General features: G+C 38.9%; 1 protein-coding gene across 2 annotated transcripts in view; it reads right to left on the bottom strand.

Annotated features, from left to right (window-relative positions):
- CPNE4 (copine 4) overlaps nucleotides 1-19,046 on the bottom strand; it is a 526,338-nt gene that overhangs the window by 384,813 nt on the left and 122,479 nt on the right. For both annotated transcript variants that reach the window (XM_058433630.1, XM_032143732.2), the window contains exon 2: nucleotides 10,266-10,446. In XM_058433630.1, coding sequence (XP_058289613.1) covers nucleotides 10,266-10,445 — 180 coding nt within the window. In that variant the 5' untranslated portion in view covers nucleotide 10,446. The remainder of the gene's footprint in view (nucleotides 1-10,265; nucleotides 10,447-19,046) is intronic.

Genomic DNA, 19,046 nt, shown 5'->3' with positions numbered 1-19,046 from the left:
ATATTAAGTGAAATAAGCCAGGCACAGAAAGACACTGTCTAATCTTACTTATATGTAGAATCTTTTTTTAAGAAAGTTGGTATCATAGAAGCAGAGAGTAGAACAGTGGATACCAGAGGCTGAGAAGGGAAGGAGAGAGGAGTGGATGAGATGTTGGTCAATGGGTACAAAGTTACAATTAGAAGGAATACCTTCTGGTGTTTTAACGCACAGTAGAGTGAAAATGGTTAATAGTAAAAAGCTGTTTTTCTACAAAATAACTAGAGGAGAGGCTTTTGAAAATTCTAACCACAAAATAAATGATAAATGCATAAGATGAAGCATATACTACTCTGACTGGATAATTATACAAAACACGAAATTGTCCCTCATCAATATATACAGTTACAATGTGTCAATTAAAAGTAATTTCTTAAAAATAACCATTCTACAAAATAATTTGACATTAATTTTTCATCTTGATCCTGAGCTAATTTTATTTAATTTTTTGTTTTTCATAAACTGAATATGAAAATTTATACTAACAAATTAAACTACAGGTTAATCCATTTGGAAAGAAAAACCTCATCAAGCTGAACATCTAAAATGAATGCATTTTGATATATTTTATATGTAAATTATCTCACTAAAGTTGATAAAAAGGAAGAAATTGTATTTATATTTCAAACAAATAATTGCAGTACCTCTAAAGTAATTAGGCTACCCCAGAACACAATTTGGAAACCTTGAAATTCAAGCTAACATTTGGTGAATCAGATTGGAGAAGCTGAGAACTGTTTGTGTCCCAAGGTTCAAATAAACAATGAAAAACTTCAATCCTCATTCCAAGAATTTCAATGGCTAAAAAACTTATCTAATCCCCGGCCAGGGGATCACGCCTGTAATCCCAGCGGAGGCCGAGGTGGGCGGATCACTTTAAGAATGTTCCTACTCTTTATCACAATTTTACTTCTAGGAAAAAATAATCTCAAATACAGGGTGATCGGGGCCAGATGTCTCTTACATATAAGAAATTTATCCTGTAATTATTCACAATAGCAAAGCTTTGAAAATTCATATCCAATAATGGAAAGCTGGTTCAACCAACTGTGGTAGATTTTGTATGTGAAATATTATACAATCATTTAAAATGAGGTTTATGACTAATTTTGATAATATACATATATACACATATATTATTTATCATGAAATGATAAAAAGGGCAGGATACAAACTATAAATATTGTATGGGCTTAACTCCGATTACTATCATAGCATCACAACAAACACAAATCCTATGTTTAACAGATATTCTTTAAACCAATACTATTAAATGAAATCAAACTAATAGCAGAAACCTGGGAGATTTAAGTAACACAAAAGATGAGAAATTGAGGTACAAACAATGTACGTCCCCTACAAACCACAAAGGTGAACTCTAATAGGGAAAATATGTATGTAAAGAGTAAAAAAATAATTGCACAAGTATCAAATAGCAAAATCTTGTCTTGGCACAGTTTGCACAGAAAGTATCTGAGTTTTAATTGATCACAAACCACATGACCATTCTTAATGGAGTTATGGAAGGTATTAATAGAAGTGAAGAGTGCAGCTCCCTGATGTCATTGCTCCACTGTCTTCTCCCTTGATGAAATCCTCCATTGTACTTGATACCTCCTGGTGCCACATTTTAAGAGGCATGGATGCCTTACCTTATTTTACCATCCTGAGATCAGGGACCATCAGCATCATGACCTTTATTTACCTTATGATCTTAGACATTAAGCATAGTTTTTCTCTACAAAATGTTCAGGAATACTCGCTCTAAAATCCATGGCCAAAAAAATGAGTGTTTAATTTTGGGAATGATTAAGAGTTTGGTTTAAAGACAGGCTTAATAGAAGTAAATGCTGGATACAAGAGGACAGATTCCTAACAAGAAGGAATATCAATACCACATACTCCAGATCAACATGAAACACATGGTTTTAGATGAGGACGTTGATGAAAGGAAAAATTTGGATGCCTAGAACCAAATGAGAGAAAAACATATTAATTTTATAGACTAGTGGTAATTTGTTGGGTTATTCTGCCTCCACAGAGAACCGGATGAGAGAGGTGCAGTGTCATGAAGACAACATGGGTATTGGAGACACAAAGATCTGAGTTCAAATCCTAATCCCACTTCTCACTAGTCTTGTGACCTGAACATATACATTTCCTATGTGAATGTCAGTTTTCTCACCTATAGAATGGGTTATCACAGTCCCTATCTTATGATACTGTCATGAGGATTATATGAATATGCATGTAATGACTTAGCATATGGTGCATAGCAAACACTCTGGTACTCATTATTCTGAAAGGAGGACAGTGAAGGATAGCAGGAGCACAGTTTTGAAGTCAGACAGTCTGGGTTCAATTCATCATAGCTCCTTCACTTACCACTTGTGTGACCTGGAGCAAGTTACTTAACACCTCTGTGCCTCTACACTATATACAATCTTTTTGTCTACTATACCTCAATAAAGATAGAAGAAAATAGGCTGGGCACAGTGGCTCACACCTGTAATCCCAGCACTTTGGGAGGCCAAGGCAGGAGGATTGCTCAAGGCCAGAAGTTTGAGACCAGCTAAGCAATCTATCCAGATTCCAGCTCTATAAAAAATAAAATTAGCTGGGTGTGGTGGCATGTGCCTATAGTCCTAGCTAGTTGGGAGGCTGAGGTAGGAAGATTCTTTGATCCCAGGAATTTGAGGCTGCAGTGAGCTATGATTGCACCACTGCACTCCAACCTGGTTAACAGGGAGAGAGACTCTGTCTCTTAAAGAAAAAAAAAGAGGATGAAAAAATAAAATAAAATATAGATTTTATTCTAAATTTGCAAGATAGTTTTGATAATTAAATACAACAATATATATAAAGTGCTTAGGAGAGTACCTGATACATCATTTAAGTACTCTCAATATATTTAAGGTATTACAAATAAATCGTCATTGTCATTAATAAAGAGGTAAAATAGATTGAAATTACAAAGGAAATATGATTTTTAAGGAGATAATTATCAATAGTGAGTCTAGTTAAACATGCAAATAGGCACCCAGGAAAAGTGTCAAGAACACCTCCTTTGAAATGTTGAAGGTGATTCAATCTAGAGGCAGAAGATTCCTAATTGTACATGCCCTCTCAAACTCTTCCTCCAATCTGTAATTCCATCTTTCAAATGACCAGCATGGGACTCAAGGTACACTATAAAAACTCCTGGGGACCAATGCTCCATTTGAATGCCCAGAATGTGGCTTGCCAGTTCTTCAGGCTAAGGATGGGAGTAAGGCTAATGTCATGGTGTTTTACTCTATGCACGAAGCCAGATGTTATTCCTCTGGCTGATGAAATTATCTTCAGGGCATACAAGAGAATTAATTAAGAGCCAACACAGATTTCAATTCAAATACTTTTTACTCATCTGTAACCTGAATTTCCCTTCTTGTGTAATTCTGTTTTCAGACATTATGACATTGAAAATGTTGAGATTTTAATGATAAGGAATCCAATTAGTCACATATGCAATCCAGTAATCTTATTTTCCTATATCTAAGTGCATCACTTAAAAGTTGAACATCATGGAACCGTCAGTCTCTGGTCACAGGGACATGGCCTCAGGCAACAAGGAGAAAATATTATCTGGCTGTAATATTTGATTTTGTTTTCTTTTATATTCAATGCTCAGGGTAAGAGTTCTAATATCACCAAGATCAGCTTTCTTTTTCTTTTTTCTTTTTTTAAAAAATTATTCTTATTAAGGATGTGTTAAGGGGGAGGTATAAAGCAACATCAAAGTTTTTCCAAATGGGAGTCTTATGCAAAATCACAGTGGAAACTTTGTGAACAAGTGAAGAAAACTGTTGTTTTTTTTATCTTCTGTCATGCTGGGTGTTACCCATCCAAACCTTGCAAGTCAACAAAGTGTGAACAGAAAATCTTTCGAGAAAGAAGCTTGTCTGTGGTATCCAGAGGGAATATTTTAATTGACATCGTTTTCATTTTCTAGCTCTCGTTTGTGTCCACAACTGGGAGGTTAACAGTGTTCAGAGACCTAGTCAAGGGAGTGTGGGAGTGTAGTCTAAACTCAAACGCCTCCAGGGGCCACTTTTGTAGGGCAAGTGAGTGAAGCAGGCTGGCTAGCAGGAGGCACAAGCACGAACCTCATATTTTGTTAAGGAGGGAAGATGCTAATTATCACCAGCTCATTGTTGCCATAGGATTAAAGACCCCACATTGCCAGATTTTCTGGTTGCTCGAAAGAAACCAGAAATCTGGAGTTTTATGAAAAATCTCACGATCTTTGAGTTTTGGCAACTACTACAAAGCTTGTTAGAACACTGTGAAGACCAGACAAAATATGTCTGCAGGCAACAGAAAGGTCACCAGATTCAAGTTTGCAACCTTTGAAAAATCAGAAATAACATGGGCTTTGGAAGCAACCAGATTCCAGCTTTACTGTTTACTAATTGTATGACCCTGGGCAATGTATTAATTCTCAAGCCTTAGCTATCTTTTCTAGTTAGTAAAGCTTTTATTGCAGAGTAATTGTGAGGATAGAATATATGTAAAATAACTAATACATAACTGGCATCAACACAGATTGATGGCTACTTTAATTCATCACATAAATGTTAATATTGCTCGTCCCATTTTCATAAAAGTTCTAGGCTTTGGAGCAATGGAAAATTGAATATCTTAGGTATAGGTAAAATTGCTATTTTGAGTTTTATCCTCATGGTTTAATACACGAAACGGTGCTGGCCCACTATTATCCCAAGCATGAGAGAAACCTGTTTTGTTGAGTTCTTCCCCAAGCCCTCTAGCCAAGAAAATTCCACAGCCCACTTCTCTGGGCAAGCTCAACAACATGGGCACACATTATCCCTTCTGTGCTAACAGGGATGCTAGGTCATATGGTGACCAAACCCTACATCTGGGTAGGTGGAGGGGGAGGGGGAAGAGAAAATGAAAAACAGTGGAGGGATCGGGATTAATCACCAGAATTATAAGGAGTTTAAACAACTCTACAGGAAAAAAAAATCTAATAATCTCATCAAAAAATAGGAGAAAGATAGGAATAGATACTTCTCAGAAGAAGACACACAAATGGCAAACAGGCATATGAAAAGGTGCTCAACATCACTGATCATCAGAAAAATGCAAATCAAAACTACAATGAGATATCATTTCATTCCAGTTAAAATGGCTTGTATCCAAAGACAGGCAATAACAAATGCTGGCGAAGATGTGGAGAAAAGGGAAGCCTTGTACACTGTTGGTGGGGATGTAAATTAGTACAACCACCACTATGGCATGATTTATTTTAGTGCTGCTCCACATAAAGGTAACCTAGGCACCCTTGAGATGGTCTTCCAACCACACATTCAGGGAAAGAAAATGATTTAAGTCAAAATCTCATGTTGAGTCCTCTTTCTCAAGGTCACATGACTGTCTGAGACCCCAGCTCTCTGTCTCTAAGATAGGGTGAGATTACTGGACACTGAGGTCTTTGAGGACACAAGCTGTAGTGCTCAATATACGCTGGGGTTAATTTAAACAGCTGTGTTGCTTTTTCACAGAGCTATTATCAGCAGGAAATAACATAAGCAGATGGATATTGTGAATATAAAGCACTATATGAATATATTATTACTACAAACAATAATCTTGTAGTAGAGTCCACTGATAATTGATGTGTTACATATAACCACACTAATCGTCACTAACAATAATTACCAACAACTCACTAAAGCCCGTGGTTCATCATAACATGCTTCCATATGGAATTGATCCAAAGGTAGGTAGTTTCCAGAATTACTTAGAGCTTCCAAGAAAGATCTCAATGATTGTGTAGTAAAATTCAATGAAAAAATTGAATTAATTGTGATTGAAGTAACCTCCTAGAAGTTTGGAGTATAATTTGGGTGTTCCCAATGAGAACAAGTACTCCACCAGTCATAGGGTCACTGCCAAGGGCCACACACTCACGAGCTTGGTTCTACCCAGGCATGCCCAGGAATAGAGCATATGCTCCAGTGAACTGAATATAAGTCTTTAGTTCACAAGAGTCCTTGCCTTCTGACTGTCTGAGAAGTGTTTGTTTGTACCACTTGATTATGATGCTTAGTTCCAGGAACTAGTGAACACATCAGGACTCACCAGAAAGCAGGAAGACATTATTTCCACTCCTTGATGGAAGATGAAAAGCATTCTAAATTATCATTGCACTTAACTGTCACCATATACTGCCATCATTACATAGCCAGGAGTTGATGAAGAGGGATTTTTTTAAAGGATATGATCCTAAATTAGGAAAATGAAAGGGTATGAAATGAAACTCTCAGTTTCTCATGTATTTCAAAGTCACAAGTTTTTTTTCTTCCCTCCTTTCTGTCACTAAAAATCATGGCTATTATTAAAGATTTACTATAAGTTTTCACCTAATAAAAATATTTCTGGCCAGGCATGGTGGCTCACGCTTGTAATTCGAGCACTTTGGGAGGCCAAGGCAGGTTGGAGAACCCATCTGGTAGGAGTAGTAAAAATAGAGGAGTTGCATGCAGGGCTGGAAATGTTGCCTAGAAGGGTCTTCCAACCATGACCCAGCTTCTGCTAGACGGCCCAGCTGTTTGGTTCTGGGACTACCACCTTCTCCTTTTGTCCCTGTCACCCAGAGGAGTGCTGGCTTCCTTGGAGGGTTGGGGAAAGGACAGAACCCTTGATTTGAAACATTTGCCAATGTCTGTGGTGTAAATACTCCCTGACTTGCAAAATTCCTGAATATTTAACAGTGTGCTCTCAGGAGACTATATAAGCTGACTCCAGCACATGACTGCTCCAGCCCCAAGCAGAGTTCCTGTTGTTCATCCCTGGGTTTCTTCACAGCCCCTATTTAGTTTTTCAGTATTTTCAGCTTCTTTGTTACTAATTATCTAATTATTTCTCTTAGACACCTGGCATGCACTTTGTTTCCTTTTTTTATTATTATATCCTTACTGTATATTGTTAAGAGAGCAAAATTTGTTAAACTGCTTCTAGAAGTACCATAATATAAACGAACCGTATGACTAAGCATGCTAGAAATTAAGCTGATATTAATGGTTATAGAGTGAGACTTTCTAGATAAAGGAAGCCATGAATCAATTTACACTGTGGCACAAGGTTCTTATCACTGTGCACGGGTGGCAAAGTTTGTGGTAGCTGTGTGCTATAGTAACACTGTAATAGGACACTTTGGAAAAATTATCAAAAGCCTCAAAACTTCCTATTATTTGTCCCACCAGTTCTACTTAACAGAATCTATTGTAGGAACTCATCCAAAAAGAAGGGAAAATCCTCATGCGCAAGGATGTTTACTGTAGTATTACTTAAAATAGGGTATATCTGGAAGCAATTTCAAAGTGAAAAAATTGATGAATTTAAATCCAGTGGATGGGATATTATGCAGCATTGAAATTACAATGATCAATATTGCAGCAATGTGAGGAGAAGCACATACTACTAAGCAATAAAATTAGAAAAGAAAATTTTACAAGCATGATAATAATCATATGAGAATATGCATGCCAGAATAAAAAGACTAAAATAAATATATACAAATAATAGTTGAATTATGTTAAGGGGTTATAAGTAGATGGATTTCTTGCCTGTAATTTCCAAGGAGTTACTTTTTATAATGTAGGCATTCCATTTAGTTTTGTTAAATAAAAAATAATGAGACTTACTAACAAAGTCAATGAGAATATTTAGAAGGGAAAAAAAAGATACTATGTATTAAGACACCCATGAATACTGTTTTATATTTACATTCTAAGCCTTCGATAGGCCTGAAGTTAAACTAAGATTCCCCAATCTGCCTATCAGCATTCATTTTCTATGTATGTTGACTCTTCACCTAAATTTCACCTGCTCACTAACTGCTATCAAGCCTTTCTTTCAAAGAAGTGGCTGATATCACATATCTACATACAATTAAACATGCTGCCTCTCGGGTCTTTTGAACCTTCTTTCTCCTATGGAATGGAAGACTGTCTCTTAGATGGGCATCTTCCGCCTGTTTATAAACAGGTGAGAGTAATATTGAAGGCTTAAAGAATTTGGTCCATGGGATCCAAAACAGGTCTCTTTGTGCTCTGATCAGCATGGCTTCAAATCCCTTATTCTGAGCACTTTATTTTCTTAGAATAAGAACTGCTTCCTCTGCTACATCCTCTTCTCCTCCCTATTTCTCCATTCACATCAGCTAGATCTTTAAAAACAAAGCTTACTTAGACTAGGTACCTAGATGCAAAAAAGGAAAAAAAAATCAGTCCTCATCCAATTTGTTTTGATTTTTAAATAAACAAAACCTAGCTGCAGAATTCAACCTAAAATATTGCCACACAAACCATCAAAGACTGATACCAGTGTCCAGCACAATTATAAAATAGCAATAAAGATCTCAGGTTCTGGAGCTCCAATGTATGGGTTTAAATATTAGCTTTTCCACTTACAAGCTGACTGCTCTTAATCTTTTTGTCTTTCCATTTCCTTGCCTGTAAAATGGGGATAATATCTCATAGAATTTTTGAAAGAACTAAATTGGTAATTTCATGTAAAGCACTTAGACTAGTGCCTGGCACTTATAAAGTACCCAATAAAGTTCAGGTCATATTGTTTGTTTTTTTTTTTTTTTTTCTTTTTTTTTTTATTATACTTTAGGGTTTTAGGGTACATGTGCACAATGTGCAGGTTTGTTGCATATGTTAATGGGTGCATGGATACACAGGTCATATTGTTTTAAGTTCTTGCTCCAAAAAATAAATATTTCATGATGTGTCCCCTTGTTCTTCCCCAGGTACCACCATTAGTCAGAGAAACATCTGGCCAAGTGTAGCACAGTTGATACAAAGAACCCCACTGTTTTTCCTAGAGCTTCTCTCCACTGGGTCCGTGATCAGTTAGAGTCCAGCAGGCACAAAAATGAATAAATCCTTCCCAGAATAAACTTTTTTTAAAAACCCGAGCCATCTCTTAACAACTTGGGGGCCCATCACTCTTTGAAGAATGACTCACAGAAATGCCATTCCATTCACACCACTGCCAAGGGAGCAGCTGCCTTGCACAAGCACAGCAAACAGTGTGTGTTAGGAAACATTCCGAGTGGATATTTTACACGAGTTTTGGGGGATGTCTGAATGTGGTTTTGCTACCTTCCAAAGCTAGTTAAAACTGCATGCTGGCCTTATGAGCTTGTAGGCCCCCAGCTCTTTCCTCCTGTTTCTGCCAGCCCCATCTCCTTACTTCTGAATCTACACATGATTTCCACATGCAAGATTCATCTTTCTCCAGTCCTCAACCAACTCAGACTGAGGTAACCATCCCACTCAGCCCCAAAAACCCATGGGGCTTAGAATGAGTCACTTCTTCAGTCCTGAGGACTGGGTTTAATTATTGTTGTTGGGTTCCCACGTGGCTCTCTTGGGTCCACAACAAGAGTTTATGTTTCTCTATAGATCTAAGACTTGTCCTGTGTCAGCTCTGTCCAACAGTCACCCTGTTTTGGGCTTGGTCAGAGACCTGAACTTCAGTCTTGGTCCCTGCTCCTCAGTTCAGGCCAGTTACCCTGGATAGTAAGTAGCCCAGCCCAGCTCCCAAAACCGGAGTTTGCCCCTCTTCTGCAGACAGAGATTTCATAGGACTGACTTGCTCATACCTGTCTTCTTGGTTCCCTCTTTCAATTTGGGACCTATGGATAGGACTCTCATCTACTGAGCTCATTCCATCTGAGTAGTCACTTCTCTCTCAACCCCCTAAAACCTGTTTCCTCAAAGCTACCATTCCCAAAATTCTAATTAAGTCTAATCTGAACTCTGCCTTGGCCACAAGACTCGGTCTCTGGAACCAGTTTTTGGAACTTTCTCACCCCAGCCCAGTCGGGTCTGGGTTCATGTCTGTTCCTGGTCCTCCTGCTACCTATGTGTTGCCAACGAGTGGGCATGGGATGAAGAGTATATTGTGAGTATTTCTTGGTAATTAACAAAAACACCTAAAAAGTCTTAGGCTCATGAATTAAGGGTAAATGTCAAAATATCCACAACATCAAAACAGCAACATCAAAACATCATGATAGAAATGTGATCATATTCACTTCTCAAATTTTTTACTTCATCAAAATAAACCACTTGAAGATATAAAATATCAAAACATTTTTGAGCCAATCATCCAGCTATGGTTCTGTCCATTTCATTGGACATGCCTACCTCAAACCACTGCCCGTGAGACTGCATCTTGAGGATGACACAGGGGTCTGGTTTGGAAAGGGCATCTCTGTCAGAAATGCCTTTGCACGCCACACGCAGCTCAACTTTGGTCAGGCAGGGGCTGTTAAAGATTCCCAGTGTGTTGGCAGCGGACTCATAAATGTTGCTCATCTTCTTCATTCTGTTTTAGGCAAGTGAAAGAATAAAAAAGAAGTGCCAATCACTGCAATATTTGTCAAAGGAGAAAGCCTCCCCATCACCCTTCAGAAAATTGTCTGACACACAGTTTCAAACATTGAAGGTATTTATCTCACTTTCCAACCCAGTGACGCAGTTCCAGTGAAACAAATCAAAACAAACAAACAAAAAAACAGGTGCTGCTGCACTTAGTTAAGAACACTACTTTCTTGTATGATTTGCATACATTTGCATAGTACAATTTTTAGCCTGTGAAATAAAATTAATGAATTAGTTCAATAGGCTGCAAACTGTAATCCAGCTCTTCAATAAGTGTATGGCTTGTGTGAAATTGTACAGATTTGTTCGTTCATCAATTTAATCACATCTCAAGTTTTTCAAGACTAAAAATCCAACTCAACTGCTACATGATGGCATGGAGAAGTATATTGTTCTTTCTGAAGAAACAGCCATATTTCCTACCCCTAAAACTTTGCCCATCTTCTCAAAATGCTCTCAGCAAGCCAGCTCCAAGACAGAGGCCCAGCATCTGAGTCCCTGTCCCCAAATGCACGAGCCCATTCTCACCTTTCCCTTTCCCACTCCCACCTGCCATATCAGAACTCAGAATCAAAATGGGGAAAGTGATGGGGAGGAAAAGCACAAAGCTTCCTATTCTGAACTTGTGGCAACAGCAGCTACATTTAAGCACTGCAGGGCCCCTGCTCATTTCCATGTGATATCCTTTATAATAACACTTTGCATCCCAGAGCCCCAGTGATCCACCAGAGGCCATCAGTGTTCTCCTTCTCTGAAGAGGACTGAACGTGAAAGATTCCCTTAGGAGCAAAATTCAATACCTTGCTTATGGAATTCTGTGTCTTTGTAGATTCATTAGGGAAAATGACAATGGCTTCCTCAACCTGACATGGCATTGGTACTCTGCAGTGGAATTTCTTCATCTATAAAATGGGAATAATTCCTCTCTCTCTCCTTCCCTTCTTCCACAAATATTTAGTGAGCTTCCCCTTGGTACCAGCACTACACCAGGTTCAACTGAGTACAGCATGCCACCTCTTTTACAGGATGATGGCTATGCGTCAGCATTATGCATTACACACACACACACACACACTCAATCACACCAACAGCATTTTATTGGAACACAGGCATGCTTATTCATTTATGTATTTATGTATTTCACACACACACACACTCACTCATGCCCACCAATAGCATTTTATTGGAACACAGGCATGCTTATTCATTTATGTATTTATGTATTTATCTGTGGTTGCTTTCACTACAATGGCGGAATTGAGTAGTTGCAATAGAGATTGCAAGTACCACAAAGCCTAAAATATTTATTATGTGGCCCTCTTCAGAAAATGTTTACCAACCTCAGTTCTAAAATATTAGGTAAGGGAAATTTGTAGTTTTGGAGAGTTGCAATTCTGGTTTTAATATGTGTTAGGAAATTAGTTTTAGGATGACAACTGCTCTATCTTCTACCAAAGTGAACATTAATAGGGACTTTAGGACATTTGTTTTTTACAGATGAAAAAATTCAAGCTCAGAGAGGATTGGCGGCTTGCCCATATTATGCAATTATTCTAATGGCAGAGCTGGGGCTGGAGTACCAGTTTTCTATCTGCCAGCCCAAAGCTATTTTTACCACAGGTAAAACCTTTAGCTGGAGAACTGTTCAAGTGTACCAAGGAACAGTGGATACAACAAATATCCTTGATTTATTTCAACCTCCGTACAGAGTCATACATCCCTTCTATTTGTAAATAAATTCTATTCAAATACAGAAAATGAACAAATTATAAGTCTATAGCTTCATAAACCATTTTCCCTCTATTTTTACAAGTTTTGAGCAGATCAATTACTACAGCAACATAGGTGACAGAGTATACAGAAAATGAAATTTACAACAAAGCAAAGGGAGGGAAAAGATCAGCTGGTGGAAAGATGGCTTTGTGTTCAGACAGGTTTGTAAGTGTGTTACAAACTCTCTTTATCAACTGTTTGATAAGAACTGCTTATTCTTCAATCAATATCTTCCTGAATTCCACTTTTCCCAATGCATTAACTGACTCCTTGGAATCTACACTCCTCTTCTGCAGCCTTCACTGGTCTCTCCTATCTCCAAGAGCCATCACTGTCCTTCTAACTTTCCCTATCCTTATAGGCTCATGCCATGTCCATCTCTTCCAAATCCAGTTTTAATATGTGTTAGGAAATATATATTGTATTTTTACATGCATATTATATGCAAAATACTATGCAAGCTATGATAGAATGGGACATCTCTAATATCAATCTTGATTGTGAGGTATAATGCAAAAAGACTCTGTCAAGGAGACACATAATTCCAGATTCAAATCCTGACTCCTCCATTCACTGACCATGTATCCTTGGGCAGGGTATTTAACGTCTGAGATGGTAATACCTATCTTGAAGAGTTGCTGTAAAGGGCAGATTAAATAATATATGTAATGTGATTACCTCAATACCAGGTATATTGTGGATGCTCTGAAAGTGGTAGCTATTGTTATTGTGTTCTGACTTATCTCCAGATAAAATCGTTCATGCTTTCACTACCAACTGAAAACCTCTTAGATGTCTCAGTATTAAGACCAAACTTCTATAAGCCCATTTAAATGTCTTCTGTATTTGAAACCTGTACAATCTGAGCATACTACCCTCCATCTAAGAGCACACAGTCATCTTTCAAATCAGTTTATCTGAGGATTCATACACATGAGCCAATAACTCTCACAGGTTCACAAGTCAGACAGTAAAACAATGGTGACAGCCCTTCTAATATTGTGAAGCTGCTTTATCAACTTCCTGGGATAGAAAATTTATTCTTCAATCGGTGTTCTTTCCAAATCATCAGCTGGCTCTTTGGGAATCCTATACTCCATAAAAGCCCTCTCTTGGTCCGTATAAAAGATAGTCACCTGTTATGTACAATTCACAAGGCATCTGATGGGAATGGCAGGATTCCCACAATGCAGAGGGGTCAATTGTCTCATCCTCCCTCATTTATTCATTTCCAGGTTGTTACAACAGTTTTGGTTCACATGGACCTGGTTAAGTGAATTTCACATGGTGACATTTATTTTTAACTATCCCTACCTCTCCAATGGATTACTGCAAGAAATCTTACTGAATGTAAAAAAAAATAATGTAGGCAACCAAACACCATGAAATAGCAGAGGTGACACATTTTTCTCCTAGTCTGAGGTTCCCGTTGGCCATCATACTTGCTTAAAATAGTGGCAATCTTATCACATGTGTTAATAGTTGCCCAAGATAATTAAAAATTATCAAGGCCTCTTGAAATACGGATTGATACATGCAATCACTGGTAGGATATTCTATATCAAGTATATATAGTTCTTGCTCTGAATTATTAGTTAATGATAGTAAATTTAAGTAATTTATAAAAGAATAAATATATAAACTGAAGGCACATGTTTAGAGTTTTTTTAATCAATGGAAATAAATGATTCAGAAATTTTATGGATCACTTCATTAAGCAATGGGAAACAGAGAATTTGAAGCTGGGAAATGGGCATGATCAAATAAACATTTGATAAAGATCAATCTAGTACTAATATGATGGTTGGACTGCAGGAGAGAAAAAACATTTGTGATCGTATGAGGCTGTTTACCTGGTCACTTCTATTCCTTCTTTTCCCATTGATTCTACTTTTTTCCCTTTGCTCAGGGCCCTAAAAGGCTTACCTCCATTGACTGCCAGCACATTGTTGGCAAGTGTTACGTTTGGTTTCACTAAAGGGATGCAGTTTTGGGGAAAGGGGGAGAGAGAGAACAGCATATTTCTTCCCAACTCCTACCCTGATCTTTAGCAGTAGCCAAGCAAATGACCATAGCTCTATCTGCAAGCCTTCAGATATCACTGGCCTTAGTAACAACACTGTTTCTTCCCCTTACTCCTTCAGGCTTATGGGTTGTAATGTTTTCCTGCCAGTCGTAAGATGGGCATCCTAGAAGCAAAGCCTGAAACAGGGATTCAGATGCACTTGATTTCCTTCTCTCAGAGGAGAGAAGAAAAGTGTAGGAAGCAAAGAGGGGGTCTCAGCTGGAGTCCAGCTTCAATCTGATTCCATGGGGGCTCTGGGACATGAATTGTACCCTTAAGGAAAGAGGTTCAGCCTATTTAACTCCATGTGAGAAAGTCATGCTAGGGATCAGGGGGCATAAACTCTTAGATTTGCTGCTTCCTCCCCCTGGCTGAAAGCAATCAGGCATTCCCCAGAAAAGGGGTAGCCATGAGCCATTATCAGTCAACACTTGGCAGTCCTTGAGGGAGGGATGCACTTACTGGATAAAGGGCATGTAGGCAGAATATCATTGGGTCTATTTTACCACAATGGCTGGTCTCTAGGAACCTCCCTATAAATTCCTTTAACTTTGACCACATATCTTGAATCAATAGAGATTATTCTGTTTTCTGCCTGGAAGAGAACTAAACTAGAGCAGTACAGTTGGAATTAAAAATTAAGAGTGGTGTGGCAGACAGAGGCTAAGATGGCCACCTCCTGGTATTCATGCCCTGTATAACACCCTCACCTTGAGTGTGGGTGAGACCTGTGACTTGCTTTTAACCAATAAAATATGGCAAAAGCAATAACATGTCACCTCTGCCTTTATGATACCTCAGATAATGACACCATCTTGATAAGAGACTCTCTCCCTTGTTGGCTTTAATGAAGTGGCCATGTTGGAAGGCAAGGAACCGAGGGTAACATTCATCCAATAGCCAGCCAGAAACTGAGACTCTCAGATCAACACGCTGAAAGGAAATGAATTCTGCCAACAACCATGTGAGCTTGGAAGTAGATCATTCTCCAGTTGAACCTCAGATGTGACAGCAGCCCTGACTGACACCTCGACTGCAGACTTGTGAGACTTGGAGACAGTGAATCCAAATAACCTGCAACAGTATTTCTGACCTACAGAAACAGTGAGATAATAAATGTGTGCTGTTTTAAGCTGCTAAATTTGTGATAATATTATCTAGCAACCAATAGTTAATAATACAAACAGATTCAAGAGGTGCTCCAAGCGGTGTGTGTGTGTGTGTGTGTGTAAACTCCTTTAGATCAGCGACTACTTCTTATGCTTTACTGCATCCCCAGTAGTGCTCATCTTGGTAATATTTCCAGTCTGGTGATGAAGCCAACATAAACCTTCATTTCTAGAGGGATAGGGTACAGGAAAGCAATATGGAGATACTAAAGACAAAATTCCCAACTTTTCACAACTATACTCAGGGTCCACAGCTTACCTCCCGGTGCCTGCACAAATGAAAGCCCTGACAAAATATACTGGAGTTCATGAGTTCTTGTGCCTGACCTTGACTTTGGAGGTGGTACACAGGACAGTGAAATCAAATTGTTTGGCTTTGGTCCAGCTGAAGCTCACTGCTGAAAGGTGATCACAAAATATGGCTCTGTCAATGAGTGATCAGCTACCTCTAGGCCCAGATAAGCAGAGTAAACAAGTAATTTCACACTCTGCTAGAGAACAGGATTAATATAGCCAGATTATCAATGCATTCTCCATGGCTGATTTAAATCCTCTTTGTTGCCTTTCACACAATACCTTGGTTTTAGGGAGACTAATGTCTGCTGAAAATTATTTTGATAAAAGCTGACTTTTGGCCAATTTTAGAAACAAATTATAATTGTCCTTTCACTCAGATAATTTAAGTTATTAAAAACTACCACTTCAGCATATTCACATTCTCTAACAGGACAAACTGATCCTGAAACTTAATTAGTTTCTGAATGAGTTGCAAACAACACAAAGACAATAGAGAACTCAAGAGGGAAGAGAATCAGCTTGAGTTCACAGGGGAACCGATTGAGCAGAGCTTGTCTTAAGACTGTGTCAGGAATAAGTGCATAATCACTCTTCTGCTTGCCTTGGCATTATTCAGCCTTTTAAAATGTCATAGTACGTCCAGGGAAGGCTAGGGTGCTGGATGTCTCTATCTCACAACATTTCCATCACAATTCAAGAAACATGTATAAGGGATCTGCTATGTGCCTGATGTTGTGCTGAATGCTGGAGGCACTGAACATCCACTCCCTCAACCAGAGATTAACAAGGTGTTATTCCACTCAGACTTTTCAATCCATTTCCTAGTCAACGTTCCTTAGATCAAGAGGAGATCTATCCTGAGCTTACCCACAGGTGGCAAGCACTATGCCAGACACGGTAAGGGATGCAGGCATAAATGAGATAGTCCACTTGCCTAAAGTTCCATATTCTGGAGCAGTGCATCTCAGATTTCACCATCATCACAAATCACCTGGGAAGCAGGTTAAAATGTAGTTTCTGTTTCAAGAGTGTGGAGTAGGGCCTGAGATTCTGCTCCCAGATGTTGTTGATCCTGCTAGCCTGCGTACTACACCTTGAGTAACAAGGTTGCTGAGTACAAACCAAGCATCTACAAAACAAGGCAAACTTCCCCCAGATATTACTTATCTTAGGAACAGACACTCATATATGAGATGCAGGATAACACAGGGGATAAGAGTACAGATCTAGTATTGGAGCATTTGAGTTTGAATCACAGCTCTACTATTGTTAAAGTAGGTAGCTAGTCAGGCATGAGTAGTGTAAGAGAGGGCTCCCCCAACTCCATCAGGAATGTCAGGCGACCATCAAGTGATGGTCAGGCAGTTGTCACGCTGTCTTTCTAAAATAATAATTGGTCACAGCCAGTGCCAAGGAAAGGCAGTCTCCATAGATTAAAAACACCTGAAACAGGTGATCAGCAGCTTTTGGATAAGATTTCAGCAGTTGGGCCAGTAGGCTCAAGCATGTATATTAAGAGGCAAAATAGTACCGTTTAACTGGTATACAATGATCAGGGGCATTCCACCAGTAAGGAAAGAATGCCTCAAATGAGCATGCATACAACTCCAGTAAACACACTGCTCATGCTCCCCTCCCAAGTGCTAGCAGGCCACTGTGCATGTGAACAACCCACTCCGAGGGAAGAATGAGGGAAGAAGGGACGCAAGACCCCAGAAGTGTGTTAATATATAAAACCCAAGTCAAAAGGTCAAACTGTGCACTTGTCTATCAAGTTGTCTGCTTGGCCCTCTTCCAAGTGTATGTTCTTTCCTTTTGTTCCTGCTTTAATGCTTTTTAATAAACTTTCACTTCTGCTCTAAACCTTGCGTTGGTCTCTCCTTCTGCCTTATGCCTCCTTGGTCAAATTCTTTCTTCTGAGGGGGTAAGAATTGCAAACTCACGTGGATTCACTGCCAGTAACACTATTTACTCGTTGTGTGACCTTGAGTAAGTTGCTTGGATTCTCGGTATCTGTTTTACCATCTTTAAAATGGGGATAATAATAGTTCCCACTTTGTAGAGTTGTGTTCAGAATTAAGTGAATTAATCCACATAAAGTCCTCAGAAGAGTATCTGGGCCATAATGAGCACTCAATAAATGCAAATTACTGTTATCATTGCTGTTGTTTTTTAATTGGACCACTAGGTTCATAGAACATTCTTTAAATTCTTATATATCTTCCCAGCATTCAATAATAGGTCATCAGATCCTCAGGATAATCCTTCACTGGATCCTTGGGATAATCCTTTTGTAGGCCCTATTAGGACACCCATTTCCATTTCATAGGCAAGAAATTGCACCCTAGAAAGCTACAACAACTGCACATAGCTGTCCAGCCACAAAGTGGTAAAGCAAGGATTTGAATCCAGGACCTCCAAATACAGAACTTATGCCCTTATCCACTTTGCTATTCTGCCTCCTTGTAGGTTAGCTGCTTAACAAGACTCTCAAAAAAGTGACAGGTGGGGATTTACACCACAGAACATCTTCCAAAATTTTCTTGGCACATCTAGCTTCCCTGAATGTCACTTGGTGGCTGTCCCTCCCTCTCTCTGTCTCCTCCCCTTCTCTCTAAGTTCTTTAGATTTTAGATTCTTCCCCTCCCCCCCATAGAGAGTCATTTATTTTGTAAATTAATCTGCCCTCTGGGTTTCTTTCCTCTCACGACTTTAATCATTACTCACCCTGCTCAGGGCCCCTCTGCTCCCATTTTGGCAGTACAAACATTGACTCTTCCCAAGAGGTTGGGAAAGGAGAAAAGTTTAAATATTTATACTTTTTGTCCTCATCAAACATATATGTTCTATAATTCTTTTAAAAATAAAAATAACTTGCTTTCAGGCGGGCACGGTGGCTCACACCTGTAATCCCAGCACTGTGGGAGGCCAAGGTGGGTGGATCACCTGAGGTCGGGAGTTCGAGACCAGCCTGACCAACATGGAGAAACTCTGTCTCTACTAAAAATACAAAATTATCTGAGTGTGGTGGTGCATGCCTGTAATCCCAGCTACTCAGGAGGCTGAGGCAGGAGAATTGCTTGAACCCAGGAGGCAGAGATTGTGGTGAGTCGAGGTCACGCCACTGCACTCCAGCCTGGGCAACAAGAGTGAAATTCTGTCTCAAAAAAATAAAATAAAATAAAAACTTGCTTTCCTAGCTACTAATATTAACTACAGTAATAAACCACACTGTTTTAT

The sequence above is a fragment of the Hylobates moloch genome, unplaced genomic scaffold (assembly GCF_009828535.3).
Source record: "Hylobates moloch isolate HMO894 unplaced genomic scaffold, HMol_V3 SCAFFOLD_22, whole genome shotgun sequence".
Classification (NCBI taxonomy): domain Eukaryota; kingdom Metazoa; phylum Chordata; class Mammalia; order Primates; family Hylobatidae; genus Hylobates; species Hylobates moloch.
The sequence above is the reverse complement of the archived record's forward strand: the minus strand, read 5'-3'. Positions and strand labels throughout refer to the sequence as shown.